Source organism: Acartia tonsa, chromosome 8 (assembly GCF_053477335.1).
Source record: "Acartia tonsa isolate MP-2025a chromosome 8, ASM5347733v1, whole genome shotgun sequence".
In the NCBI taxonomy this organism is placed as follows: domain Eukaryota; kingdom Metazoa; phylum Arthropoda; class Copepoda; order Calanoida; family Acartiidae; genus Acartia; species Acartia tonsa.
This window is the reverse complement of record NC_137267.1, coordinates 38,033,562-38,052,084: the sequence shown is the minus strand read 5'-3', so window position 1 is coordinate 38,052,084 and position 18,523 is coordinate 38,033,562. Positions and strand designations below refer to the sequence as shown.

The 18,523-nt window shown below is 40.5% G+C and overlaps 2 protein-coding genes across 8 annotated transcripts in view; one reads left to right on the top strand and one right to left on the bottom strand.

The window, feature by feature from the left end:
• The first annotated feature begins 9,577 nt into the window (after positions 1–9,577).
• On the top strand, positions 9,578–11,284 carry LOC145326891 (uncharacterized). Its single transcript, XM_080170332.1, has one exon. It carries the CDS (start codon positions 9,590–9,592, stop codon positions 10,781–10,783), a length of 1,194 nt encoding a protein of 397 aa, XP_080026458.1. The 5' UTR covers positions 9,578–9,589; the 3' UTR covers positions 10,784–11,284.
• A 3,373-nt stretch (positions 11,285–14,657) lies between these two features.
• zip (myosin heavy chain 10) overlaps positions 14,658–18,523 on the bottom strand; it is a 206,062-nt gene continuing 202,196 nt past the window's right edge. For 4 of the 7 annotated variants that reach the window (XM_080170331.1, XM_080170330.1, XM_080170328.1 and 1 more), the window contains one exon: positions 14,658–16,416. Coding sequence is in view for 5 of the 7 variants with exons in the window: in XM_080170328.1 (XP_080026454.1) it covers positions 16,290–16,416 (127 nt within the window). In the remaining 2 variants the exon portion in view is untranslated. Of the gene's footprint in view, positions 16,417–17,407; positions 17,564–18,287; positions 18,354–18,523 lie in introns of all 7 variants that reach the window. The other 3 variants (XM_080170325.1, XM_080170326.1, XM_080170327.1) reach the window with 2 other exon arrangements.

Below are 18,523 nucleotides of genomic sequence, written 5' to 3'. Positions count from 1 at the left end.
AATAGGGTGGGCGGGGGCCTGTTTTTCTATACCTGCCTGCACGTGGGGCTACTGTGGTATCCGCCGAGGATAAATGGCAGACACCGGAGTTCAATTAGATTACGGCAGTGTGACAGACGTGGACACCTTACTATAGAGAAGCTACGCTTCTCTAGCATTCACTAGATAATAATCAACATCTATTTCAGTTGTCACTTTATTGAAGGTTTAAAGGATACTAAAGCTATATACAACAAACAATAACTACATGGATAGGAATAAATAATCATAACATAAAAGCATTATAATACATATACAGTGGTCAGTTTGGGCAATAATGATCCCCCATCCCTGAAAAGGGTGGGGGAGAATTAAGAATACAGTTAACCATAATAAACATGACAGATTCAATCATTAATTTTAAGCATAGGGAGGGGGTCGTCAGACCCCTTCCCCAGGACTCGGGGGAGGGCCATTGACCCTCCACCGAACCCTAGATCAGGGGTGCCATAGGCATGGCTCACGGTTGCCGAATACCACAACTCTCCCCTCGGAAGGCTGGGAAAGGGTTTCCCTACCAGACTTCCGACAGTGGTTGAGGCCTTCGGTCCGCTCCTTAGGGCTAAGATATATACAAACGATACTGATTCAATGGAATCCTAGTGGTGAGTGTTTTCTCAGGGTTGATGGGCTCCCAATGTGGGATAGAAGGCAGAGGCTGGCTTGGGTTGGACACGTTGGTCAGCGCCAGCAGGTGTCAGGTTGGCTGGTGGCACAGTTGTTGCTGGAACGGTCAGCAGTGGGGCCTGCTGGTTGTTGTTGGCAGCGGCTGGGGCGCTGGCTGCCAGGTTGATCGTCTGGGCAGCGGCCTGTCCTCCTGAGGGGCCGCGGGGTCTGCCAGAGTGCGGTCCTGGCCTACCTGGGCGGTCATGCCCGCTATCAGCTGATTGCATAGACACCATCTCCTCGGCTGCTTCCCTGCCAATGGGAATGGCATCCCAGTCTACTGAAAAGTCCCGGGACTTGGCATGGGTGAGCCTGGCTCTAGCCATAGCTTTCCTATACAAAGTTGGATGGTACAGGAACACTTGTGACATCGCATTCAGGGCTGCTCGCACGCCTCCTTGTGCTGCTGCCAGAGAAATGATGGTTAGGTCCCCCAGCAGTTTGAGGATCAACAACAGCAAGCACAGTATGGCTGCGCCATCTCCCCACTCGTGGATAGCTTGCCTAAATCCAGCCCAGACATCCAGGGCGGCCTCTCCTTCCTCCGCCAGTCGGTCAATGTTGTAGGACACTATCCCATGGTCTCCTGTGGCCGAACAGCTGCCTTGCTGAACGCAGGAGCCATAGGATAGGCCGGTCAGCATGGCGCTCTTGTATGCTGGGAACGCCAGCAGTTGTTGCCAGTCGTTCAACTCAGCCTGCGAATACAAGCCCCCTGAACTGAAGTCATCTAAGGGCTCTGTCAACAATTGCTTAGGCGTATCCAGCGGGGGTGGCCTCTTCTTAGGAGCGGGGGTTAACTCTATCCAGCCTTCCTCCGCGTGCACAGTCAGGGGGTAGGTGGAGGAGCAGGGAATCTTGGTGGCGTGTTCACTATATACTCGTGTCACAGCGTCTACAAATCCTGTGGGTTCTACTGGCACTTTGTCCCAACACTCCTTGTGTTCGTGGACAACGTATTTATGGCGTTGGCAGGTCAGCTGCAGCAGGATGTCTCCCCTCAGTACTGAGAACGTGCTCCCCTGGACACGCACCGGGTGGGCCGGGTCTAGTTGCTGGAGCTTCCAGCAGTTGGCCGCTACTTCTTCTGCTGCTGTGCTTTTCATGCGCGTTTCCAGGGTAAACCCAATATAACCTGCATGTATTTGGGCTTGTAGGGGGACGTCAACATCCCTGGCCGACACTCTGGGCAGCGCAGCCGCGGCTGGGTCAGCTGCCACGAACAACGCTGGATGGTTGGTGGCATGGGCCTCGAAGTCGCAGTTCACAATCGAGGTGGGGTTGGTCATGTTGATGAAAAACTGGGCCTGATGGTCAACCAGGTATGCATCCATCACTAGGCTGGGCTGGAGGCTGCGGATCAGCCTCAAGGGGCAATCTCTCCCCAGGTGGTCCCACACGTAGGTTGCTTCCCCAGTGATGCAGGACAGCTCAGAATGGGGACACTCCAGGGTCAGGTGGTCAGATTGGGACTCCACCCGTCCATCCTCTACCACGTAGATCTCTTCCTTGACCAGCAGCCGTCGCTCCTGGAGCACTAATTCATTGCGGTACAGCTGGCCCTCGAAGTGGACGTCCTCCCCTTCACAACCCACCCCCTCGGGGCTGTTGACGAGGGCGCCCACCATGTCGATGGTGAAGAACAGGGGATGGTTCAGCTGGAACGTCAGTGGCTGGGTCTTGCCTGGCAGCGTGTAGACTCGGTTCCTGGCCAGGTCTCGGCACGCTTCTGGGTCTATCTTGGTTGGCCTCATGAGGGTGGGGACCGAGGTCACCTTGAGGTGACCCCATACCCCACACCTGAATGTCCACTGGGACACGGTGAGCTGGCAACTGTACCCGGTTGTTTCCCTCACCTTGACTTGCTGCAGGACGTGCACTTCATGGCCCAGGGGCACCTCCTGGTGTAGGGGCTCCGTGTTACACATCTTTTCTTTATTGTAGGATGTGACGTGGGTGGGGTTGGCACAGTCCCATCCCACCAGGACGTAGCTGGTTGTAGGCCACACGGCTGCCAGCAGGAGGCCCCACAGGACCATCCACCAATGGGAGAGGCTTCCAGGCAACCATCTACCTCGCACACGCGGCTGGGGATCTTCAGTTCTGGTCACGGCTGCTTCTTGTGGCTGGACACGGCTGGGCTGCTCCTGGCTAGATACAAGTTTCCATTGAGCGTTATCTTTGTGCGGCCGGGACACCCCGATACCCTCCCCAATGACAGACTGGCAAGCGACTGGCACTTGCCTGGGTGTCGGCTCCCCTAGCCCCAAGTGCTCCCTTCCCTTGTCCAAGGCATGCCCAGTGGCATGGGGCTGAAGTGCATGTGGCACAGGCTCGCCCTTACTCACTTCCCTCCCCTGCCCTAGGAACTCAGGTGCATGTGGCACAGGCAAGTCCTTATTTTCCCAAATTTCAATCTCCCCAGCCTCTGGTGCAGGGGGCACAGGCAAGGCTGGGGTTTTACAATGGCTTGGATACAACACATTTAACAAATTCAACTTATCCTGGTGTTGAGCAGCTGGGTTCCTTCGGCTGGCAGGGGGCTCTGGATGGCATGTAGCTGGGCTCTCCCTGCAGGCTGGTGGCGCTGGCTGACTGGGGGTGACGGGTGTCACCCCTTCCTCTGGGACTGCTGGCTCGTTCCAGGACTCAGGTCTCTCGGTGGCGGCGACGGTTGTCGCCCCAGACATCAGGTTGGAGGCTGGCTCGTTCCAGGATCCAGGTATCTCGGTGGCGGCGACGGTTGTCGCCCCAGACATCAGGTTGGAGGCTGGCTCGTTCCAGGATCCAGGTATCTCGGTGGCGGCGACGGTTGTCGCCCCAGGCACCAGGTGGGAGGCGCTGGATAGCACCCCCCCGTCATCCCAGGTGGCGACGCCGGGTGGCGTCCCATACATTGATACTGAGGCGCTGGCTAGCGCCTCCTGCCTCTCTCGTTCAGCGGCCGCCAGGGCCTCCCCGTACACCGTCTCAGGGACGCTGGGTAGCGCCCCTCCACTCTTGCTGGGTAGGCTCAGTCGGGCAGGTTCCATCATGTTGAGGCTAAAAGGCTGGGGCCTCAGAATCTCTGGCTCGGCGATGTTGTTGGGTTGTATCAGCTCTGGCCCCAGGTGGTTGAGGCTAAAGCCTAGGCCAACCCGGTTGGGTTCAGCCGCGCCGCCCAGTACGTTGATCCTAGCTGGGACAGTCCCAAACTGCGGCATTCCATCGGCTCAGTCCGCAGCTTTGGGGGCGGCTGCTTGCTACGGTGGTGCTGGGGGCGCGCTCCCTTCCATGTGGGCCACTCTGCTGGGCTTCCCTGGAGGGGCGCCCTTATCGGCGGTGCGCCTGCGGCTGGCTACCTGGGCCCAGTCAGCTCTACAATCGGCCACCGTGTGACCGTCATAGTGGCAACGCTCGCACTTGGCAGAACGGTCACGGCGTGGCTGGGTGCGTCTCTCCTCTAGGCTAACTTCCACAGGCGTCGGGCAGTCTCGAGCTCGGTGGCCTCTCCCCTGGCAGCGGAAGCAGCGACCTGGAACCTTGTCATCTGGAGCGACCTTCCCCATCTGGTGGAGACCCGGAGCCAAGGCGCCAATCTCCATTGGCTCCGAATCATCATACTGGGGCAACTGGATGCTGGCGGATCCAGTCAGCCCGTCGGTAGAGTCCACTAGGCACACACCTTCTTTCAGTTGCTTTGTGATCATGGTGACGGTAAACATGGCCTTACGAGTGTACTCAGGTACACTCGTAATTTCATGTCCCATCATGATGCGTTTTACATTGGCGTTACGAATTCCACGATTTAATTCGTCCACCAACAACTCAAGATCCTCATGGCTGTAGGCGTCCCGATACAGGGCACATTTAGTGGATATGTACGCCTGTATCGGTTCTGTCGAGTGTTGCTTGTAATCCCTAAACGCTTGTTTAAGCGTTTGGGATTCAAAAGCAGGACGAAATAGCATTTCACACTCGGCCTTGACCTGCTCGTAGGTCAAGGCTTGGCCTGCCTCGCCAAACAGATGGGACGCCATTTCCGCCGCTTGCCCTACCAGTGCCAGTAGGAGGGCGTTGCGGCGGTTGAGGGAATCATGAGGTGGCACGCGGTAAGCCGCCCATGACATCTCGAGTCTGCGGATATGTGACGACCAGGATTGCTTGGGCGGCCCTCTATACTCCGGCAGATTGCTCAGCATCAGTTTGCGGTACTCGGCTGGGGCCGGCTGAGGGTCATCCTGGAGCCATCCTGGGGCTTGATCACCTCCTGGGGCTTGCGGCTGGTCCATCGGGTCAACGGTTCAACGGCGGGGCACAAAGTTATACAGTACTAAAAATGAATGGTTTGTCACTTGAGGCTTTCTAGCCTAACAGCCAACACTGTTTGTTTCACTAGGTTGGTAGTTTAGTGGCAAAGGTATAACTTAGCTGTACTTATCACTAGTTAGGTGCTGAGGTTGTAGGGTAGGCTGGTAGAGGTAGATAGATGTTGAGGGTCTGAACTGCTGTCAGGAACTGATTGGGTTTTCCTTTATCACACTAGAGCTAGAAGGAGAGAAGCTTGTAATTCTTTATTTGCTAAAAATACCCCTGTTAAATGCTATGGAGTAGCTCCGCTCCGGTGTGTGTGTGTGTGTGTGTGTGCGTGAAATCTCCTGTCCTTGCAACGCGCGTACGCACCGTCAAATCCGCGCACACGGGGAAAACGCGCACTTATCCCTCAACTCGCTCTCTCATTGGTCCGCTTTGTCCGTTGAATTTATGATATTTTCCGCACTCTGTTGCGCTACCCGTGAATGGCGCTCTGTGTTCCCGGTCGCTAGCCCCACACTACAGACGGACTTAGTCTAGTGTGGGTAGGAAGGGGGAAGCGCGTGAGGGGACGGGGGTAACTCCGTCCGTTCCCCCTGTGAGGGAGGGGGGGTAACTGTGTGCTGGTGTAATAGTGCCTTTTCTTCTTAATCCTAGGCTTATCTATTATATCACCCTGATTGTATTTGCCTTCAATGGAGAGGGGCTCCTCCCTTTCCCTTGGAATAAGGGGGGTATTGTTGTTGTGCTGGAGGTTTGAGGTGATTTGATTGTATATCAGGGTCTTTATTATATTACATCTAGCTTCTATTTTTGTCCTTATCACAATTGCATAACAGATTTGTTTACTAACCCTGTTCTATTTTTAGCTGTTATCACAATACACAATAAATCCAAGCCTGTTCTATTTTTAGATTTATCACAACACAACAATTTGTTTGCCAAGCTTTGCTCATAAATCTATTGTTTAGCCATCACACCAGGGTGGTAATCCCTGCAATGTGACATAATATCTGTTTTTCTAGATGGGTGGCTGCGTTGTAGCCTCTCAGGATACTTGGAGTTGACGTAGTTTTTCTCTGTTCTGGTGCACTACACTCGTATATTGGCTCGCAGCTTGCAGCTATGTGGCATGTTTCAGCCTATCGGCGGCAGGGAATGTCCCGTCCTGCTAGCGCCGCTGATCCAAATCCGGCTGATGGCGGCAGGGAATGTCCCGTCCTGCTAGCGCCACTGGTTCGGATCCTGCTGTTTCTTGCAGTAAGTTGGCCTATTTTCAGCCGTTTACACTTATTTGGCTTGTTTCAGCCGGTCCGCAGGCCTGTTTCAGCCCTTTGAGCGCTCAATTCTCCGTTAGATATCGGCGCTGCTCGCGGTTCTTCGTCAAATTTCGCTGTCTCGCTTCCACAACTGCCGGATGCAGAGTTAAACTTTGCTGTCCAGGGTGGGTAATTCAGGTTGCTTGCGTCAGTTTTGCCAGTTTCACTGCTGGGAGTACCTTAGCCTCAGATGCGCGTCTGCTCTACACTTGTGGTTCGCCGTAATCTCACACAGCTGTCACCAAAAGTTGTGGTATCCGCCGAGGATAAATGGCAGACACCGGAGTTCAATTAGATTACGGCAGTGTGACAGACGTGGACACCTTACTATAGAGAAGCTACGCTTCTCTAGCATTCACTAGATAATAATCAACATCTATTTCAGTTGTCACTTTATTGAAGGTTTAAAGGATACTAAAGCTATATACAACAAACAATAACTACATGGATAGGAATAAATAATCATAACATAAAAGCATTATAATACATATACAGTGGTCAGTTTGGGCAATAATGATCCCCCATCCCTGAAAAGGGTGGGGGAGAATTAAGAATACAGTTAACCATAATAAACATGACAGATTCAATCATTAATTTTAAGCATAGGGAGGGGGTCGTCAGACCCCTTCCCCAGGACTCGGGGGAGGGCCATTGACCCTCCACCGAACCCTAGATCAGGGGTGCCATAGGCATGGCTCACGGTTGCCGAATACCACACTACTATCTATATAATAAAGAAATAAATTAAAACACAAACATACGGAAAATTATACTCCCCCCCCCCCCCATCCTATATTTTTCATTTATGTCGAAATTGGAGGAAGTGGTTCAGTGCTCGACGTTGGGCACTTTTAGGGAAACCGCCATTTTTAGTTTATTTCATAAAATTTATGTTTCATTAGATTAAGTAAATCATCTTGTTATTTTATTAATTGTTTTAAAAGGTTTTAAATAAAATTTATCAAAAACCAGCTGTTTGCATTTTTCATCATTAAATATAAAATTTACAGCGTTTAATTTCCTTCTTGAGTCACAAATGCTCATATAGAATAAACCATTTAATAACAATTAATCTTTATTACAAAGAACGATGTCTGTCTTTCTTTCTGCCCGTCTGTCTGAAGCTTAAGATCTCGGTAACCGCTGATCTGATTTGGTTCTACTCTTTAGGGAATATACCTTCTGGTCCTGTTGTGGTTTTAGGCCATCTTGATGGTGGGACACCAACACCTCCTCCCAAAAGAATACCCCCCACCCAAAAAAAATATTTTTTTTCAAAACCAAATGACCAAACGAATGGTTCTATATAGGAGGGGGACTTTCATTTACCTTTTAGGGCGAATCCCCTAGAGGCTAGGGGCAAAGCTACTATAATATACATATATATTTAAAAATAAACAAGAACAATTTATTTGAAAGGGAATCCTTAAACTAAAATTAAATAATGTTAATATATATACAATAAATATTTATACAAGGATGGCAATAATCTTTTGTTGGGTTTTGTTTACATACAGACAGACAAATTTATAGAGTAGATCTTAACATAAAAATTCAGCAATCTATCTTCTATAACCGCAAAGAAAAAAAAACTTTCTCTAAGGAAATTTAATGTAGAATCAGACAGACAGTTAAAAAAGCGGGAGTTAGAGAGGGGTCAGAATAATAACCTTAAAACATCCCAAGACATTTATAAAGCTTCTGTGAAAATTATAACCAGTTCGGATCTGTATTTTCCAAGATCTTAAACTTCAGATAAAAAAATAATATTATAACATATTTTACAATATTTAACCTAAAGACGACATTTATGTCCCCTCTAGTTGTGGCTAAATACTTTATTGACATATTTCCCCCTATAATATATACAATATAATTCTTTAGTGGTTAATTAAACAGCCAAAATTAAACTCTCTTCATCTAATTAAATCATTTTAAAACTTCTTTTGTTAACCAAAATAGATAATAAGGATTCAAGGAACCAACATATATTCATGTTACATATCTGTAATTTTATACAGAGAAAATACGTCTTTTTTATCGGAAACTCAACAAGCAGACAATATTCTTCTATTACAAATAAACAATTGTTTTAGTTTATTTTGTATTGTTATTGTTTAATATTGATATATTATGTTTATTTTGTTACAAAACTTTTTTTTTTTTTAGGCCGCAGTGCCTCTATACTCTAGAAGCTCTATATTTGAGTGGAAAATAGCTTAAAACCGGCCCTAAGATATACATGAGGTCTTTAAATTATAACTCTATCGGATCAACTATTTTGAGATATACAGTGTGTTTTTTTTTTATGAGAACTTTTTTGAAAGCAGTTTTACCCCACTCATAGTTATCAGAATTTAATGAGTAACGGCTTATTTTCTTCGTTTTTTATAACCATTTATAAAACATGAAAAAAAATATTTCAGTTTTTATTTAAAAAGTATAGTAAAATCAAAAATTCAAAACTTAGGTGTCAACATCTAAAAAAGGTTTTAGCGCATTTTTCTTAAGCTCAAATCTTCTAACCTTTGCAAGAAAAAAATTTAATTTTCAGTAGTCCACTTTGTGGGGACAGTACTCCCTCCCTGGTTGAGATATGGTCTTCAAACTTTGATATTTTCTAGTTCATGTTCCAAAAAATATCTGTATCAATTTGTAACTGTGTATCTCAACTTTGAAGCGTTTTGCAGCCATTCTTGCTAAAGGTAGAAGATTTGAGCATGAGAAAAAATGCACCTAAATTATTTTTAGATGTTGACACCCAGGTTTTGAATTTTTTATTTTCTGTACTTTTTTAATAAAAACTGAAATATTTTTTTGATGTTCTTTAAATGGTTATAAAAAACGAAGAAAATAAGCCGTTAATTATTAAATTCTGATTACTATAAGTGGGGTAAAATTGCTTTCAAAAAAGTTCTCATAAAAAAACACACACTGTATATAGGTATATATTTTGCTTAAAAAAACAAAAACATTACTATTTTATTATATAGACAAGCTGCTTTGCCCCTAGCCTCTAGGATTAAAAAAAACCTTCCTACCTTTACATTTCAGGCTAGTGGCTGCGCCCCTAGCATTTGGAATGTACTGAATGTACATAATTTAATACCCAACCCAAGCTTTAATCTTTAAATATAATAGCCTTAAACTTATTTGAGACCTATGTGAAGCTTCCTTAAATTGTAGAACTCAAATGGTGAAGTAGTCTTCTAATTTTGAAGCTTTAGAAATAAATTTCTTACTATTTATATTTCAGATTAAACTAAATCAGAATGGAAGGAGAAAACGGGGAATTCTTACATGATGTAAAAGAAATCCAAGAAAATCCAGGAAAGAAAAACAACTTTGATTGTATATTTTGTGGAAAATTATTTCCTAAAAAAGATAAGTTAAAAAATCACATCAGAACACATACCGGAGAAAAACCATTTAAATGTGACAAATGTGATAATTATTTTCCTTATAAGAGTTCACTAGATACACACACAAGATCAATACACAACCCTGAAACTCTATTTTCATGTGAGCTTTGTAATAAAAAATTTACTACAAAAAGTTCACTAAATCATCACTTACCAAGTCATTCTGATATCAGAGAATTTGTTTGTGATGTTTGTAACAAGGAATTTTCAACCAATAAATATTTACTAAGACACAAGAAAATTCATTCAAGAGGCGAGAAATCATTTCAATGTAATATTTGTGAAAAGGCATTTTGGAATCAGACACACCTCAACAACCATCTCAAGATTCATTTGGGAGAGCCAGAATTTTCTTGTGACTTGTGTGAAATGAAATTTGTTCACAAAAACAGTTTAGACTTCCACAAAATGGGGCATACAAATGAGTTGCCATTCCAATGTGATATTTGTGAAAAAAGATTTTATAGCAATCATATTTTAACTAGACACATGAGAGTGCACACAGGAGAAAGGCCGTTTAAATGTGAAATTTGTGATAAAAGTTTTTCATGTAATAGTACCTTACAAAACCACAAGGTAACTCATACAGGTGCTAAAGATTTTTCCTGTGACATATGTAACAAGAAATTTGCAACAAAAGGAACCTTATCTCGCCATGTGTTACTTCACACAGGAGATAAATGTTTTCCTTGCAATAAATGTAAGAAAAGTTTTGTTGTAAAGTCTCAACTTAAAAAACACATGTTAAAGAAGCATTTTAAAAATAGCTTAGAGGAAAATTCAGATGCTGATGAACAAAATGATACAGATGATATAGAAGGAGAAGATGTTAAAGACGTGAAAGCAACAAATATTATAATTATTGAAAATGAAGATGTAAAACCTGAAATAAAACCTAAAGTTGAAAATCTAGAAAATTGTCCACCGATTCAAGTTGAAATGATAGAAAATAGTGAGAATATAAAACAAGAAATTAAATTTGAGCAAAGTTATGAGGAGAGCTTTATGGAACAAACAGTTGAAATTACAAAGCAAGTCATATAATTTATTAAAGATCTATTTATGTTGATTAACCATTATATAAAAGCATTATGATTTCTTTCTGTTTTAACTGAAAAATCTCTCTAACTGCTTGAACGATTCGGCGAGAAATGCAAAACAAAATTGGTGGCGGCGGCTGAAAACGGCGGGAGCGGCGTTCCCGCCGCCGTTTTTTTTTGAAAGTTACCAAAACTTGGGGTGATTAGTGACACCCTAAAAAGTTTTACAACTCGTAGCATGAAGTACCAACGATTGTAATTTGGGCATTTCTACCTTAGTTTTGTTTGGTTCTTTTTTTTCATTCCACTTTTGAACCCATCCCCCTCCCTCCTATCCTGCTTTCTGTTTTGTATAAATAATTGAATTATCAATAATGATTCAGTATAATACTATTTTTTAATAGCAGTAAACTATTTTCCTCAACTTTTTTCACTAGTTAAAAATTACAGTTTCTTCTGAAATATCATGTTTTTTCCCGATAACGGGATAAACACTAAGCTATGCTTTTTAAATGTACAACCAAACGCAACCTTTAAATAAAACTGTATCAGGTACATACAGCTTTAATATTACCCATCTAATTTCACAATGTTCTCGTTCAATATTTAACTTATATTTTCAGATTTAAAAATGTAACAGAAATCATCTCTTTAATTAGAAAAATATAGGTATGTGAAAACATTAGTGATAGCCAAGTGTTACATACACAAGGATGATAACATCCATAAGTAGTGAAAATCATGAATGGACTATTTTAACTAATCTGACATAGCGGACAGTTACACGTTTAAGCTAGAACTCGGATGCCTTAATTTGAATTTCAGTCTAATCGTCGTTTTATTGATTTGGTCGAATTTATTTTTTGGAGCTTTCCCTAAAAGTTCAAACTCTTCTTATGTACATTGTACGTACACTTTGAATAACCTAACCTGACCTGCCCAAAAATAATAAACAAATAAACTTAAAACTACCCCCTCCTCTGTTAAAAAAAAATCGTTTAAAAAGTGTGTGTGTGTGTGTCAACAGGCACTTTGAGAAAATACGCCTAAGCTTTGACATATTATAATTTCTCAAATTTTTTTTTAGAGTTTCAGAATTGTAGGTATGTCTCTACACGAAAGGATAGCATTCTTCTTTTTCGTTTAAAAATCTATTCTTGTTCTAGAAATAATCAGCATAATGGAAATTATCAAGACTTCCAATAACAATGAAAACAATGAAGACAGTTTACCTAATAGGCAAATTAAACAACAAAATCATCAAGTTATCAAGGAACAAAAGTCAAAAGTGCTAAAAAGTTTTCAATGCACCCTGTGTGAAAAAGTATTTCTAAAGAATTGTGACCTCATTCGACACACACGGATACACAGTGGAGAAAAACCATATTCTTGTGATATTTGCAGCAAATCTTATTCTAGAAACAGTCATCTAATAGTACACAAAAGAGTGCACACAGGTGAAAAACCGTATTCCTGTGGGGAATGTGGGAAACAATTTGCACAAAGTCATGTTTTAACTGTGCACAAACGGTTGCATTCTGGGGAAAAACCATATGAATGTGACTTTTGCGGCAAGTCATTTTCCGACAGCAGTCAGATGAATAAGCACAAGAAAACCCACCTCGGTGAAAGGTCGTCATTCTCCTGTGACATGTGTGATAAAACATACACAAATAGTAGCGGCCTAACTGTGCACAAACGGTTGCATACAGGTGAAAGGCCATACTCTTGTGATGTCTGTCAGAAATCTTTTACCAACAGTACAGCACTGCGTACACACAGCCTAGTCCATTCTGGTGTGAAAGCCTATACATGTGAAGAATGTGGCCGCGCGTTTGGACACAGTCATGCACTTCTAGGAATGAAAATTGGAATAAAATTAAACTTATATTACTTGCAAATATACTTCTAAAATTTTTCCACCTTGGCGTCTTTAACACTTGTTGAAGGTTGAAATTGATTGGACAATTCTAACATGCCTTATTTAGCGACAAGAACTAGCTGTTACGGATGGACTGACCTTAAATTTAGAAAATAGAATTTTCTTCTTTTGTAAAAGATTGTGATCTACTACAACCTCTGTCTTTTGTCTTACAAGCTGTCATATCCTTAACTTGTTTTTTTTTATGGTTTCTTTTCAAAAATTGAAAGAAATTATCAAAATATCTTCTTATTTGCGGCTACTTCAATTTTAGTTTTGAAAAGAAAACTAAAAAGTTAAAATTATTTATTAAATAGGAGCGGTTAGCAGGATTTTAAGCTAAATACACGGAAATCATGTTACTTTTAAATTGATTTACCTATTCCTATTTTCATAACATTTAGGTCATATGAGAACCCACACAGGGGAGAGACCATATCCGTGTAAGATGTGCCACAAAGCTTTCAGATCAAGCTCAAACTTATCACAACACATTAAAAGTTTTCATCCCGATGATAGGGCCGTCAATGTTGAAACTGTTACTGAAGATAATTTTGTTGCTTGTGAGGTTTCTTTTGAAGAGGATGAAAAGAAATGTTTAAAAGCAGCTAATGTTAGTGATAATATAGTAGTTGGACATATTCAAACGACTACCAGTGAAATTAATAATGAAAATGAGATTATATTCGTCAAAGAAGAAATAGATAAAAGTTTTGAGGACATTAAAGCTGAAAGTTTTGAGGTAAAAGAAGAATTTTAGTGCTTATAGGAACAAAGCATAATATTTATGGATAGGGCAATGGATTATGAATATTCTTTCATTAACACCTTCAAATTATCTGCAATTGTCAGTTCCCTCATTGGATTTTGATAATATTGTGCCAAAGTTTTTAAAATAAATTTTTTAAAATCATTGTATTTTTAAGTATAAATCCAATTTAAGTATCATGATGTATGTCTGTCTGCTAAGATCTCTTCAGATGCAGGGCTGATTGGTCCACAATTTTAAGGAAAGTTTCATGGGTCCAGAGGGAGGGTTTTAGGCTATTAATAGATTTTTTTTTTTTGGGGGGGGGTTACGATAACCTTTTTGGGAGATATTGCCACCTAAAAAATCATTAGACATCAACAAAATAATTTAATTAGATTAAGTAACAGACAACAAACTCTTTGATTGCACGACCTTCGTCTTAACTCAGCATTGTTATGCATTGGGCCTGTTTTTGGCTGAGGCATATCCCCTATTCTAACTAATAATGTCGCACACCTGACATAGCAGCAGTAGAAAATATTTTTAGCGTCTTTAGTTATGCCGAGATTCGATACTATCACAATTTCGACGACTAGCAACGTGTTGAGCCACGGTTGCGAGTACATAATATAAAGTAGTAACGTATTATTGTCTGAAGCTTGAGATCTTGATAATTACTTGTCCGAATATGTTTTCTCTTCAGGGAAGGATTTTTAAAGATCTTGCGGTGGTTTCAAGCTATTTTTCTAACCTAAAGGCTAGGAGCACAGCAACTAGTTAAATTATATTTCAATGACACTTAGTCAAAGCAAAAATTCTCTTTTTTTTATATTGATTGTACAAGGACTGTACACAGTTTACAGACTTTCCTTTACGAAAATGCTCTAGGTATTGAAAGCAAAGCTTTTCTATAATTTGACTTGGTACGCATGTCTGTTATGGGTGGCACTTACCTTAATTATTTCAAACAAATCATGATTCCTTTATTTAGGCATTATTTAGAAAGAGTTGCAACTCTAAATAAATAAGTCTTCAGTTTCGTTTAAAGCATGGTAATCTATACACTTTTTCGAAACAATGAATTTTAGGACAATAAGGTGTTTGAACACAACAGTATACATGTTCGTTTTTCCTTCAGTCTGGTTTTTGGAGCTTCGCTGATATGGATGTTGTTTAAGGTGACAAAATTTTCAAATAAATTAAAGCTAAAGTTATGATAATTTATTGAATCTATTGTATCATAATATAAAAAACTGTACACAGATTATTTTCTAGGTGACACCATGCACAAGATTTACTCATAATAATAAAATAATAATAATTCATAATAATAATAATAAATCATATTTCTGACAGACCTCATAAAAAAAACTACGCGGCACGTGTACTTGCAGGAAAATATTTTTAACAAAAAATGCGCAGAATTTCTACACAATTTTTTGTTTCCCCCTGTCTGTTTAGGTACACGGCTTTAAAACATATAAACTGCTTAAATGTTGTAGAGAAAAATACTTTTTTTTAAATGGAAAAAAATGATCTTTTTCACCGGAAAAATTACAAAAATAATTTGTATCAAAAACTGTATCAAAGTATAAAAGTATAGTAAAAAATGTCTGAATTATTGCAGTACAAAATTTGAAATAAAAGTACCCTTATAGTACAAACTTAGCAGGAAAGTAAAGTACACAAGAAGTACAAATATACAAAATTTTCAGTACAAAAATTTCAAACTGATGGATTTTTTACATTATTTGATCATAATATTATAACACACGCAGCATTTCTATCATCAATTTTTTTAACTGGCATTTTTCAGGTTTATCTTGGAATCATAATAATAAAAAAAAACAATAAAATCTAAATAATTTTGATAAATAATAAGTTAAGTAACGAAATGGTAAAATTCATAAAATGCTTTAAATTCATTAAAAAGGCTTTTTTGAAGTAAACTGGGTTTCTTCTTTTTGTAATAAAAAAAAGTTACATAAAATTTAAGATATTTTGTTTTAACATAATGATAAATTATGGCATCTAGAAACAAAAACTTCCATTGCAAGAGAGAGAAGAGGATCTTTCAGCAAATATATAAATAAATGTACGCAGAAAAATATAAAAATAGTAAATTAATTAATAATATAAATAAAAAATAACTGGACCAAGTAATATTTAAGTAATCACAATATGTGAGGGGCGGTGGGACTAGGGGGTGGTGGTAGTACCATATTGGATGGCACCCCCCCCCCTAACCCCACCTGGTGGGGGTGTGGTCACATTGGTTGGCTAGTGCTAGAGGTGTCCCGTGCAGTTATCACATGGTCAGGGGAAAATGATCGGAAGGAGGTGCAGAATTTATTTTAGGATTGCCAGCCATTATTAGGATGAAATCGGTAAATTTCTAGTGAATTTTTTTATAAAGCGAATTAAACAAATGTTATTTAATCAACTTTTTACAACAACAAAAAAGGAAAAATGATGGTAACTTAAATTGGTAAAAAAAAGCTGAAGGCACGTTTTAATAAAAAAAAACTGGTATTAAATATAAGTCACTAGGTAGTGTTTCTGTCTTTTTCCGTACAATTAACATTTAATTTGGGGATAAATTGAATGTTAAAGATACAGATGTTATTTCTTGTCCGTGTTGGAAGAAAGAAATTTGGCCACAGGTGTTGAGTGTGGACCCTCCATCATTTCCCTAGCGCAGAGAAGACTGCACATGTACTGTAGCGCACACACACATATACAGAAATGTGTACACTAACTAGTTGGGTCCAGGTATGATGTTGTAGGGGGGGACAGCTGGAGCACTAGCCATCCGATTCCGAGGGTGACTCACGCTAGTCACTTTTCTGACTCGTCGCCGGTCCCATCGACCGTCGACTCGTCGGGAAGTGAGCTGTCGTCCCCGGGAGCAACGCTGCCGCGGGACTTCATGAGGCGGGAGGAGGGCAGGCCACCAACACCGCGCCTAAAATAAGAAAAAATATATTAGAATTGTTCTCTGGGCTATGCTCGAGTTTCTTCTTTTTGGAAGGAATGGAGGGGGAGGGATGCTAGCTTGTCGTAATCATCTTACTTTCAAATTCTATGCATTACCACCAAAAGGTAAATTTTGTTTACTAATTTCAAAACAATAATAAAGACAAGTTAGCAAACCTCCCCGTAACTCTTGTCTATACTAATGTCATTTTTCGCTTTATGAATGGGTTATGTTTAGGTGTTATAAAAGGGATAAAATCATGCACACTAAAGTTTCTATAGGTATTAATCTATGTCGTATCATGCTAATTTTATTCTTAAAACAAAAGCTTCCAAAATACGCAATTTTACAAGGGTATTCTCAAAGTTTTGACAATAGAGAAACATGTTGAAATATTTATTATATTGTAAATGAAATAGACAACCCAATACATGAAAACATTAAACAAAGCAGTATTGGCACATAAGTTCAAAGAAAAAAATAACACTTTGTCTTAATATATAAGTTGAACCGTTTGAGGCTAAATAGTTATTTTGGAGTTCCATTCCTAAACCATGAAAACACACATTAGAATATTTTATAGGTTAGTAATGATCTAAACTAAAAAACAAACAAAAAAGTTAGTAATACCAGAGATAAAATAAAAATTAATCAAGATAATTGGTGCTTTCCCTAAAAGTGCCTATCGAGCGCTGAACCCCCTTTCCCTATTTTTAAAATTGATACTAAGGGGGGGGGGGGGAAGATTAGGTTTTTCTTATGCCTAACCGTTGGGGCCCTTTACATAGGTTGCTCTACCCCTGAAGCATTAAAAAAAGTAACTGAAGCATTAAAAAAACTACCACCCCCCCCCTTACCATATTTCCAATTAGTTACAAATAAGAAGGTAGGGATGGGCAGTATTCTGTGCTCGACTAGTAACTTAAGAGGAAACCGCCAAATAATTATTTTTATTTCATCTCCGATGTTAACACATTACCCGCCATCCCCGAGGAGCGTGGAGTGGTTGAACCTGGGAGAGCTGGACCTCACGGACAGATCCTCCGAGGACAGGGTCAACGGACTCTCTGACTCGCGCAGCAAGGAAGACAGCTCGGCGCGCGCTGACCTGCTCGAGCGCCCCGTCAAACCGGTCCTAACACCAAAAGCAAAAATAATAAGATGCATGCAGTTTCATTCTTTCTATATTTTATGCTAGTTCCAGGATTTATTTGGCATATCAGTATATTTTAAGAAATATGATTCCAAAGGAAGTTACAGCCGAGAAAAAAATTCATTAAAATTAAGACTAGGGCAAATATTAGAAATGTTAAAAAAAGTATATTTCTTTTTGTGAAAAAAACATAGCAACGATTTTTGTTTAGTATTCATTTATATTTTAAACATTAAACGATTTCTACATGTCTTGAAATGATAGAAACTGAATGTTAGTTAAAAATTAATAGGATTTAAAAAGTTAAAAAGGGGCAGTTTTAGTTCTAGTAGGTTTTAAAACATTCAATAAATTATTTCAAAAAATGAGTTTTATTAATAAAACTTAGGGCTCGACGGCCGCATCAGCGGAAAATCAATTGTTAATACACCCAGAAATTTTAAGGGATATGACATTGGACGATAAATTCATATGCATCCCCAATAATGATACACAAAATTAAATAATTAGTTGTAAAATTTGGACACTACTAGTTAAGAACCAAACAATAAAATTTGATAAAAAGTACCCAAATTTTTTAACCAATAATAATAAAAAATAAAACAAAAATAATATGGTTATAAATCAATTTACAGTCCAATGTCCCCCATGTATTACACCTAACTAAATGAAAATATAAAATGTCACACAGCAAACATATCCCAACCTATTTTTCATAGACTCTGTGGTAGTAGTGAGTAAAAATGCAAGATTTTCCGCGTCCTCAAACTCCCTGATTTTTTAAGGATATAGATTAGTACTTTTTTAGCCCTGCAATTTTTAAAAAGACAAAAATCCGTAGAAAATTTTCCCCCCCAACTTTTCCTCAAGTTGTTTTTTATTATTGGTTGATTGATAAAATGGGGGGGGGGGGGGGAAATTTTCTTCAGAGTAAATATCTTT